We start from the raw sequence: 12,047 nt of genomic DNA, 5'->3' as shown, positions 1-12,047 counted from the left end.
ACGACCGTGGAATCAGCCGCGTCCGTCGTAATCGTGGTTAATTCACTGGTGATATAATTAAAATAATTACATTAAGTCGAGAGACAAAGAAAGGAGGAGGTTTCCTTTTCTACGGTGGTTTATTAAAGCTCGCTTGACTTTATGATAAAGGCTCGTTAAAAGATCATATATCTCGCATGTGTAATATTTTTCTCTCGGTATACGATGTAAACGTGGTTTCAACGCGGGTAAACATTTTCGCGAAGAAAACACATCCTCCTCCGTCGTGGCACTGTATTTAAAAAACAAGTCCGATATTGTGATCATATAAATTAACTTAAAATTTCATAAAACGACGTTCGATCTTTGTTCGTTCATTCTGTTCGTTTGTCTATTAAATATAAACGAAAACGAAAGGGAAACGCCTGAAATTATTTAACATATTTCAACGTATAATAAATTAAACGAGTCTATAGGTCGATAGTTTGTCATCATATAAAACGAAATTTCTACGATGTATCGTCAGGCTATAGAAATTGACGTGTGACAGATTTGACGGAAACGAGCTCGATTCTTCCCCGGCAGAACCGAGCCATTTGAAATTTCCTCCGAAAAAAATTACCGGTTTCGGATTCGCTTTTCTGCACGAGTAACATTCAAACGAATTTTTCCAAATCGTAAAGATCTCAAATTTAACATTTTCTGATGTCTCGATGGGGATTGCTCTCTCGCAAAAAAAAAAAAAGAAAAAGAAGAAAGAAAAGCAGATACGCCTTATTTATTTATTTACATTTTTTTTCTTTTTTTTTTTCTTTGTTTTTCTTTCTTTTTCCCTTTTTCCAACGACGTTAGAAGTCACATTGACGAATGTTATTCGAGATAATCGATTAATCACGCAGATATTTGGGCAAGCGAGGTTGAAAGATCGAAAATAAATTTGTATGTTTCCATTTATGTAAATATACTTGGCATAGGGTAGCCTTTATGCAACTGTCATGTGCAATTCATACGGAATGATCGATTCGTCCGTCCGCATATTTTCTATCTCGATATATAAATAGGTATGCAGGTACGTTGTGACAGTTGAAGCCTCGTCGATATCCGTTACGTGTACGTGCGAGTATTTTAATCTGGATCCGACGTTTTTCCGCTCTTCTCTCTCTCTCTCTCTCTCTCTCTCTCTCCCTCTTTCTTCCTGAGAAAAAAGCGAATTTGTCAATTTTTCAACCGGCGGACACGCCCGAAGCTTTAGCTCGCATCGACTTTCACGAGTTCGTTCGCACTGTATTTTCTGTTCGTACAAAAAGAGAAAGAGAGAGAAAGAGAGAAAGAGAAAGAGAAAGAGAGAGAAAAAAACAAGAAGGAAAGGAGAAAAAATAGTGAATGAGAGTAACAGAGAGAGAGAGAGAGAGAGAGACAGACAGACAGAAAGAAAGAGAGAGAGGCACGTCGAGCCACAGTGATCCTGATCAGCGTTTAAAAGCTGAAGGCAGAAAGATTCGTTGGACGAGGATCGCGTTTTATCGTCGGTTCGCGTTAACCAAAAAAAGTGGAGAATTCCGGTTGCGCTTCGAAAGCGCAATAACGCGACTTTCGTTTGACGCGAGAGCCACCCATCCTAGTAGCACCCATTCCGTCCTTCCCTCTCACCCTTTCCAACCCTATCTCTCTACCTACTCCCCCCCCTCTCTCTCTCTCTCCCTTCTTCCAACCTCCCTTGTATCCTTGTTCTCTCGTGCACACGAGTATTTTAAATGATTCGAGTACGCTGGATGGCGTAAGCTCAAATTACTCGTAGGGAAACGCGATATCGTCGAGTACATATACGCCCGCGGCACTAGTGCAAAGAGAGGGGTTGAGAGAGGAGCCTTTTGGATGACAGTTAACGAAGAGCTCGATGCGAGAAATGGATACCTAACGAGAGAAAAAGATAGAAAAAGTAAGAGAGAGAGAGAAAACTCGATATATCGATGTCGTAGAATCATCCTGGAAAAGAAAGATTAACAAAAGTAGAAGCAGCAGCAGCAGCAGCAGTTGTATCGTCTAAGAATTACTTTTTCGATCTTTGTCTCTCTTTCGCTTCTTTCCTTTTTTTTTATTTTTTTTTATTTTCTTTAACATTTCTTAACCCCTTCTCTAATATTTCACCATTCTCTTCGACACGAACGACGAGCCACTTCGCCACGATCTTAAGAATTATTTCGAGAGAAGAGAACTTACGGGATAGGTAACCAAGACGCGACAACGGTTGAACGTCCCTAAGAGTGCATCGTATAAGACTGTCTTTCGGTCTAACGACCGGATGTGCATTAGAAGCCGACTCATACGACGACTTTTCTTTTTCTTTTTTTTCTTCTTCTTCTTCTTCTTCTTTTTCTTTTTTTATTTCTTTGTTTTTATTTCTTTTTCTACTACTACTACTACTTCTTCTTCTTCTTCTTCTTCTTCTTTTTCTTCCTCTTTTTTTATCCTCCTACTTCTCCTCCTTCTTCTTCTTTTTCTCGGCTCGTAAAAATCTAGACGAAGTCGCAAGAAGCATCGTTTTGCTGCGAACGCGTCCGACCACGCTAAGACTTTTACTACTTCGACTTGGAATCTTTTTACGGATAAAATCGAATCTAATGTTAAGAGAATTCTCTTGTTTTCTACTTTCTTTTTCTTCCTTCCTTTCTTCCTTTCTTCCTTCCTTCCTTTCTTTCTTCTTTGCCTTTGCTCCTTTTTTTCCAACCCCCGAAAGAAAATCTCGCGATTAATGAGAAACAGGCAGGTGTATCAGAAAGAACAGAGAAGAAGAAAAAGCGAGAAGGGAAGAAAAAGAAAGGAGGGCAAGGAGAGAATGGAGTTTGGAGAGGTGGAGAGGCTAGAGTAGAGGGGTAGGAAATAGAGGGGTTGAGTTGAAAGGTAAAAAAAAAAAATCAAGAGGAGATGGAAGGTGGAGAAACAACGATGCGGAGGTGAGGGAAGAAGTTCCAGCTGTGTCCGATTGCATCGGACTCGAGGAGAATTATGCGATGCGGAAAGACGCGGATGAGGTCGAGCGAGTGTGCCGAACGAGTCGTGCTCATACCCGTAAGAAACCGCTATTGCTCCCTCGGGATATCGCTGCTATCGCCTGAGCTACTCCTAAATGCACTCAGGAAACCGGATGTAAATTGCTGTTGTGCAATTTAATTAATTAAACCATCGTCTCGCGTATCATGATTGCCACTCGTCCGTTCCTTCTTTTCTTTCTTTTTTTCTTCTTCTTTTCCTTTTTTTTCTTTTTCTTTTTCTTTTTTTTTCCCACCACATCCCCCTTCTTTTTTTACATTGGTATTTGCTCGTACGTACAATATATCTATTTCTCTGCTTCATCAAATCGGGAAACGTGTTTCCGCGTTGATCGTTCAATGAAATTCTTGAAATGTTTTCATCTTTTATCGTATGTATATATATATATATATATATATATATATATATATTTATATTTGTATAAATATATACGTACGTTTACGTTTGAATAAATCGAATGATTTAAATTTAAATCGCCGAGTTTTGTTAAAAATCTGGTGAAATTATTTCCGGTGAAGTTATTTTTATCGAAAGGAAAATCATATTGTCTGAAAAGTAGTGAAATTTTTGAGTAAAAAGCGAGATGTCTCGTTAACTATTAGATTTAACAATGTTAATAAAGTTACCAAAGAAAACGATTGACGGGCAATATAATTTCCGTTTAATCTTATTTTTCTTTTTTTTCTATTTCGTTCATACAAGAATTTTTCATGAAACGGATCATTTGAAAGTTATGCCAAAAGCAGGAATGATATATTCGTTTATTCGTAGGAATTTATTTTAATTAATGAAATATTTTATTTCAATAACGTTAACTTATACATGTCTTTTCCGTATCATAAAATAAATAATACCAGCATATGTACGTGCATAGATCATTTTGGAAATTCAGCTTCAACAAATATTAGTATCGGCATCTATTGAAAAACGCTCGACGAATTTTCCAAACAACAAAAAAAAACAAAAAAAAACAAAAAAGAAAAAAAAGAAAAAAGCGATAAACATTGTATGTACACAAAATCTATGTACATTGTACGTACATGTATACATAGATACGTATATAACTTTAAAATATTTTGCGAGATTCGTTAAACGTGCAAATACGAAACATATCCCATATACACACACACACACACACACACACATACATATTTGTATGTATGCGCATGTATATCGTAATATTAGCGTTGATGTTTTCGCATCATTCCCTATAACTATTCTACGGTAAATCGTTCATTATACGTTTTAATGTCGTTTGACATTTTACCATTTTGATAACGTCAATAATAAAATAGAGAAGCGAACATACAAACGATAGGTACTTTAATTGGATGAAAGCCGATTGTTTCGATATATTATTAAAAGATTTTCGATAGGATAATTAGTAAAAAGCATTCGTTCGTTTAATTTTAAATCTTGTTGTTCTTTCGTTTCTATCTACTTTGTGCTCTTTTCTTTCTCTCTCTTTTTTTCATTTTCTTTTTTTTTTCTTTTTTTTGATGAAACCTTACGATCTTTATAACGACGTTAAAGATAGCGCAAAAGCTCGTGTCGTCGAGATTTATATGGTCCCACGGACTTTTATATGCATAAGCGTAGATCCGATCCCTCGGGGTCGTGCTAACAATTTTTTATCAACTTTTTATCCTGACTAATTCAGTCTCGACGAGTATAAAAGAAATACATTATAAAATCAGTCTTAAAAATCATCCTTATTATTATTATTATTATTATTATTATTATTATTATTATTACTGTTGTTATTATTATTATTATTATTATTATCATCTTTTCCTTTATCGTACGATAATAAAAGCTTCCTGTAATATTTACCGATCGATACGGTCATTTTCATATTTCTGAAAGTAAGAGGAGCAAGTTTTCTGTATATCACGTATGTGATACGATTGTACGTTTTCCAGCGATTCCCTCATTCGTTGCATATTCATGCATGGCTTTTCATTAATCGACTCGTATCGTTTTTCATAATCACATTTGAATAATAAAGAAGAGAGATACGGGTGGAAAGAGAGAAAGAGAGAGAGAGAGAGAAAGAAAGAGAGAGAGAGAGAGAGAGATGGAAAGATCGATCATCATCGAACAAGGTTTTTCATCGTGGAATTGATGTCAACGTGACGTCATTTTTCCGATTTTAATCGATTATCAGAATAGACAGCTTCGTATATTCAGTATTTTTTCGGGATACCTGATAAAATTTCGCAAAAAAAAAAAGAGAAAGAGAGAAGAGAGAAAAAGAAAGAGGAAAAAAAAATTCTGCATTCGCGTGTCACGTTTGTTCGTTTTCCTCGGTACGCATCAACGATGATAATTATTAAATCCTACTTAATAAATCATACTAATTTACTAATTGTATTTCGTGTCATTAAAGTGCGCCGAGGCGGACAAATAATTCACGATTATTAAATATCGAGTGACTCTAATTTAATGGAGAATATCGCTCGATAAAATATGTAACGAAGCGTGCTTTGTTTGTGCCGTAACGAGCATAATGATTCGTGCGCATCGTTCGATGGGATAATTGAAAATACGAGAGAATTTCTTACGGTTCGATAAAACGCAAGCGTTAATTAATAAATAGCCAAACGAGAGAAAAGGAATTTGTTTGTGGTTCGTGGATGCAAAAAATCAACTAGGTAACTAATAATCAAGCTTCGTTCGGAAATTTTCGAAAGGTCTTTATTATATATGCTTCTGGTAATGTGTGTTTACTTTGGCTACCACCATCTACCACCTACGATCGGCCATTTTCAAACTCACGTTATATCTTTATCTTTACATGCCATATCTAGCATCGTATCGCTTAAACTCACGTACATGAAAGTCCTATATTCCAATACATTGCCATTAATATTACGAACTTTTTTTTCTTTTTTTTTTTTTATCTCTTCCGTATCGTTTCGTCCGTTCGAATCGACCGTATCAACTATCGTTACGATCTCATTTCGAAAGTATACCACGTAATATTATATCCCAAGGATTTGCGCAACAACCCTGACATCGATCAATCAATCATCGCCAACGCGTGTCGTGTACGTCCTTATCGCTTTTAATTATATAATGTAATAGTTTTGAGCGCAGCGCTATGTACCTCAGCTTTTGTTTCTTTTTTTCTTTTTTTATCTTTTTATCTTGTATCTCTTTATTTTTTATTTGTTTCTTTTAATTGGAAATAAAGAAAAATTCGTATTCCGAAAGGAAAGACGTTAATTTCTAACACGATTAAAGTATCATGCGTTATCGATCCTATGTACACGATAAACTATGTCCAATAGTGGAGAAACAAAAAGGAGCGTAATCGAGACGAAGGTGCTCGTAAAATTTAGCAACGAATGAACGCGAACAGGAACGAACGAGCGTCGAAACGAGAGAAACGAGCTCTCTATCGTGAAAAGCACCTACTATGTATATATATATATATATATATATATATATATATATATATATATATACATATACAAAATGTATCTATATCGAAATATATTTTTACTCGTTCTACCTTCAACGTACGAACGCTAAACGATTCGCGTTTCACGGGACTGGATAGTGGATGGATAGTGGTTAACAGGGGAAGTAAATTATAACAAACCGCGCATATCCGAGTGGTCTTCCTTTTTACAATGCTCGCTCGTTTCATTTTATTTCTTTTCGTTTTATCCTCGAGGAGATCCACTATGGGAAAAAGAGAGAGAGAGAGAGAGAGAGAGAGAGAGAGAAAGAAAGAGACCAACTTTTGTAAGTACTTTTGTAGAAAGTACCGAGTTTCTCTCTCTCTCATTCACTTGGTGATTTTTCGACTTTTGTTTACATTCAAATCGACCGGCCGTAAATTCGAAGAGATTCATCGACGTCCAAAAGTAGAAACTCCCAAAGTCGTCTATGTATAAAAGCAATCCTTCTTCTCTCTCTCTCTCTCTCTCTCTCTCTCTACTTTGATTCGTTTCTTTTTTTTCTTTTTTCTTCTTGCTTTTTTTTTACGTAAAAAACCATACTACAAAAGGAATAATAATGATGTCATCGCGTTGCTACAGTCAACGGAAAGTAATACAAATTTTATATCCCTTTTTCATAGGTCGAACAACTCGTAAGACAAATATACGTACTTATCGTTCCTTCCGCCTCGTGAAACGACTTACGACCTACGAAATTTCCCATGGCTACAATGTAAACTCAGCCGTTCCTTTTTATCGGTGCAACACATATGTATAAGTACCGTCCTACGTCTATCATACACCACACCCTTATAACATTACTATTTAGATTCTCTCATTCGCGCGAACGCGAGCGAACGCTCGTTCTCGTTCTCGTTCTCGTTCTCGCTCTTGCTCTCGCTCTCGCTCTTCTCGCGTGATGATATACGTCGATTCTACTCGAGATTTCAGATTCGTCGTAAAGAAGACGACTCGTAAAAGAATTGCGTTAAAGTTAACGTTCGGCCGTTAAGAAACGTCCCGATAAAATAAAATCTTAATCCTTTCCAACCTTCGCTACGAGAGATTTAAGATCCTCGTACTTCGTGTTTTTTGTTTTCTTTTTCTTCCTTTTTTTTTGCTCCTTTTTCTGTCTCGTTTTCCTCCCCTCTCTCTCTCTCTCTCTCTCTCTCTCTCTCTCTCTCTCTCTCTCTCTCTTTCTCTCGTTTTTCTTCCTTTTATTTTTCGCACTTGCCTCGTTTCCAGAAGAAAGAAAGCTTACCACCAATCCTATCGTTTTTTTCCGTTTCCTTTCTTTTTTCTCTTTTTTCGAATCATCCTTGTAATGGCTCACGTAGTCGATTATTCTGCTTATCTCGTGAAACATTAGATATTTATCTCTCTCTTTCTCTCTCTCTCTCTCTCTCTCTTTCTCTAATCCTCTTTTCGTTGTATGGTTGGTTATCTATATACAAAGAGATGGATGTTAATAAAAAATTCAAGTAATCTAACTAATAATATTTTAATACTCGCAAGCGCGAATAGAAGTATTTTAAATAGAATTTCAAAATTATTTAACAAGATCGTTTAAAAGTTTCTCGGCTATCGGCGAAGTCGTCGTCGTCGTTGGTATACGACGACGAGTGGCATCACGACGAGAGTTTATACGAAAGAAGAGGAGAAGAATTTTAAACGAAACGAAATCTTTAATTCCCTTCTAGCCCGGAGGAGAAGCGGAGATTTAACATCCTTCCGCCCTTCCATCCCAAAGGCCATACCCTTCCGGTTTAATTCCTTTCCATCTTTCCCCCACTTTTTTTCTCTCTTTCTATCGTTTTTTCTTTTTTCTTTTTCTTCATCTTTCTCTCTCTCTCTCTCTCTCTCTCTCTCTCTGTCCTTCTCCCTTTCTCTTCTTCTTCTTCTTCTTCGTTTCTTCTCCTCTTCTCCTCTTCTTCTTCTTTTCTCCTCTGTTTTATCTTTTAAATTAAATGTAACTGCTCGAAGATAGATCGTTCGAGATTATTCCTACAGAATATCGTCAAAATAGAAAAGCAAATTCAATGAACGAAAGTCGGTTTTTATAACGTTCGCCTATTTTCGTTTATGTTTCAGCAAAAATGGTTACGTTTGCATCATGTTTCATAAAAGGGACGAACACGTGATAGAGATGCAACTATCAAAATGGAGCCAGCAGCCGGACGACGTGTGCAACTCGAGTACATTCAACTCTCATTCGACACCGTTCACGACGTTCATTAGTAAGTCAGCAAGGATCGTTCTGAAAATAAATTTTCTCTTGTATTATTATTATTCTAGTACGTGGAGTTGAATAAGAGAAACGACCACCAGAGTTGATTATTCTAAACGAATTCGTGATAAAAAGAAAGAGAGAGAGAGAGAGAGAGAGAAACTCTATTCTTTATTATCATTCATTCGACGTCCTACATACATATGTTATCTCAAATCATCGATCTTTCAAACTGTCCTGGCAAAGCTAAAATCGAATTCGAAGTGACTGCTTCGAAGCAACTGCTTACGGAGCTGTAAATTGAATGCTTCGTCCGAAAGAGAGAGAGAGAGAGAGAGAGAGAGAGAGAGAGAGAGAGAGAGAGAGAGAGAGAGAGAGAGAAAGAGAAAGTTGCCGAGCGTTCTTCTCACTTCGAGTTTGACTTCGTAGCTTTCTCGATTTCCGTTATTATCCGTTATCGAGCAAGCGTGTTTCTCGCTCGACTGATCACTCCCCCCGACTTCGAGTAATCTCGAACTTGTGAAAGTCTTTGCTGAAAGATAAAAAGAAAAAAAATCGACTTCTTTTTCTTTTTCTTTTTCTCTCTCCGTCTCTCTCTCTCTCTCTCTTTCTCTCTTTTTTATTCCTTTCTTCTAAGTTCGTTGTCGACCGAAAAAAAAGGACAAAGAGCGATAAGGATAGACATAGAGAAGAAACAAGAAGGTATAATCTCTTTGAGGATACGTACGGAGGGAAGAAGAGGGTAAAGAGGACCGTCAGAGGGATGCGCTTAATCCAAGGGAAAACTCGAACTGGAACGTGCTCGCAAACTATACACCTTGTCCGAACTTATTTGGGCGTACATACATGGGGTATCGATCGGTCGACGATGCCAAGACGTCTACAAGATAAAAAGAGAGAAGGAAAGGGATAAAGATAATTCGTTATCTACATAGTCCGTCGGTATCATCGAATTTAACGAAAGTAACAAAGTACATACCGATCGTATAATTTACGAGGGATACTGTTTATACGACTGTGTAAACAATATGGTCATGGTTTTACCTTCGAACTTATTTCAACGTAGCTAGTAACATATGTACAATACGTACGTGGTAGAAAGTTACAAACTAGTACGAAAATTTAACAATCAATTCGCACAGTAGGTACACGTCTTTACGAGCACACGTAACATCTTTCTCTCTTTCGCGAATCTCAAATCGTTATAGCCATTATTCGATTCTATAAGCGTGACGAAGACTCTGGTCGTTTCGAATTTATCGTGGTTTTACTCACGATTCTCTCTCTTTCTCTCTTTCTCTCCTCCCTATACTATTCTAACTTTCGACGTACAAATACGCGCGAGATAGCATGCCCAAACGAATAAATTCCATTCTATGTAGTTCGGTTAAAAGTGGAAATGCACGAAGGAAATATAGTCGGGAGCTTTGGAGCCGTTACTTTTCGTTGGTGAAATTTGAACCTCGAACGAAATATCAAAAACGAAAAAACTCTTTTCGCTCCTATTTTTTTTTCTTTTTCTTTTTTTTTCAATCGATACAAGATCGTCTTTATATATAAAACCTCTCTCACTCTCTCCATTCTTTTTCTAAATTAAATTCTTGATATATTTACGAATAGAAGAAGAAGAAGAAGAAGAAGAAGAAAAAAAAGGTTCGAACGATGAAATATCCATCATTCCGCGTCATTAGTTTTTCCTTTTTGTCTTGTTTTTTTTCATGAACTTATCAGCATCGGATCCAATGACAAGACAATGTCCGTATCTTGGTCGTTACGAAATCGTTTCCGTGATGCACTGGCACAGCGCCGACAACGTCGAGGATACTGTAGGAGTGGACGGTGAAGTAAGCATAGCTAACGTCGTCGAAGTACAGGACGTTAGAGTGACGTCGACACCGTTCCCAAGGCGATGCCATCACGAGAGAGTTCGTTGGTTGGACATAGGATGCAGGACGCCCGATCGAATGGAGTTTGCGACCTCCTGCAGCGACGAAGCTCTATCCGGTAAGATCCTTTACTATTCTCTATCCTTCGCATTAATCTTCGTTAGCAGGGTTTACACGAGCAATTAACTCTAAGATATTTTCTTAATTAAATATATCGTCGAGTGGAACAAACCATCAACAATCTCTTGTCCCCCTCCCTCCCCCCATCTCTCTCTATTCTTCTTGATCATTATTTACAAGGAATTCTCGAACGTTTACACAAAAGATTCTCTTACGTGACTCCTCGGTCGTAAAATACTAATCAAAGAGAGATAAGAATATGAAAATCCTAGACATAAAGGAGATACAAGTTAAAACTGATTTGTTTCTATCCGTGACTAATACATCTCGTCGGTTAACGTAAAACAAACGTAAATACCTTTATAGATACTTGCCGAAGATCGAAGTAGGTTTGAAGGTTTGTCTGAGAGCGTCGTAAACGTTAACAAGCCGAGTATTGAAAGGGGTATCAGAGAAAGAGGATAAGGGAGAGAGAGAGAGAGAGAGAGGAAAAGAGAGGAGGAAGAGGAAGAAGGGTGATATTACGACGCAGGACGTATGACGTTGAGAGTCGGTGGAATCGATGGAGAAAGCTCCCTTTCCATCTACCGCCCTTCCTCGAATCTCTTTTCTCTTTCTCCTTTTTCTTTGTACACTTTTGCTCGTACTTACTTCGACGTTGGTTGGATGGATCAGACACCACAGAAGCTCGAGTGAGAAGGAAGAGTTCGACTATGACTGTGGAACACGTCCGCCAGGAACATCTTATCGGATTACTCGCTCCAGCTCACACCCCTTGTCCCGACCCGTTTCACCCTCAAGCATAACCACCCTCTTTCTCTATCTATCTATCTATCTATCTATCTATCGCTCTCGCTCTCTTTCACTCTCTCTTTCTCTCTCTCTCTCTCTCTCTCTCTCTCTCTCTCTCTCTCTCTCTCTCTCTCTCTCTCTCTCTCTCTCTGACTTGACTCTTACTTCGAAGTAAAGTTATCGAGAGAGCAACGATAGTTAGTCGAAGGAAAGGCGCTGGCGTGACGGCTTCGCTAAGCTCTACGCGTCGGCGCGTTCCTCGCAAGAGAGTTCTCGCTTTATTTAGTTGTAAGCACGTCGAGGCGAACTCCAAAAGGGTATCGGTCAATTAGTTTCGTCGCTTCGTTGTACGCGCTTTGGAGAAACAAAGAGAATTAGAAAGAGAGAGAGAGAGAGGGAGAGAGAAAGGGAACTCGACTTGGGAAGTCGAGTTAATCAATTTTAATCGTCTTGCTTACTACGATGGTTATCGCGTTACATCGTCGCCTTTCTCTCTAACGCATTAATAGAACACAACATTTTTCTTTCAAGCGATTCTTGAAG

General features: G+C 37.9%; 1 protein-coding gene and 2 long non-coding RNA genes across 7 annotated transcripts in view; 1 reads left to right on the top strand and 2 right to left on the bottom strand.

Moving 5' to 3' along the window:
• Positions 1–12,047, top strand: part of LOC127065375 (uncharacterized) — a 257,300-nt gene that overhangs the window by 234,123 nt on the left and 11,130 nt on the right. For all 5 annotated transcript variants that reach the window (XM_050997629.1, XM_050997627.1, XM_050997630.1 and 2 more), the window contains 2 exons: positions 8,571–8,716; positions 10,438–10,710. In XM_050997629.1, the coding sequence (XP_050853586.1) occupies positions 8,571–8,716; positions 10,438–10,710 (419 nt within the window). The remainder of the gene's footprint in view (positions 1–8,570; positions 8,717–10,437; positions 10,711–12,047) is intronic.
• On the bottom strand, positions 7,546–10,459 carry LOC127065398 (uncharacterized). The gene is made up of 2 exons (XR_007782037.1): positions 10,321–10,459; positions 7,546–8,736 (listed from the first exon to the last, which is right to left on the bottom strand). It is a non-coding gene; the product is annotated as an uncharacterized LOC127065398 (long non-coding RNA).
• LOC127065394 (uncharacterized) overlaps positions 10,706–12,047 on the bottom strand; it is a 5,504-nt gene continuing 4,162 nt past the window's right edge. Inside the window, exons 3-4 of the long non-coding RNA XR_007782029.1 lie at positions 11,071–12,047; positions 10,706–10,980 (exon numbers count right to left, since the gene is read on the bottom strand). The exon at positions 11,071–12,047 is cut by the window's right edge and continues 462 nt beyond it. This is a non-coding gene — a long non-coding RNA (uncharacterized LOC127065394). The remainder of the gene's footprint in view (positions 10,981–11,070) is intronic.

Source organism: Vespula vulgaris, chromosome 7 (assembly GCF_905475345.1).
Source record: "Vespula vulgaris chromosome 7, iyVesVulg1.1, whole genome shotgun sequence".
Taxonomy (NCBI): Eukaryota; Metazoa; Arthropoda; class Insecta; order Hymenoptera; family Vespidae; genus Vespula; species Vespula vulgaris.
This window is presented reverse-complemented; position numbering and strand designations above follow the sequence as displayed.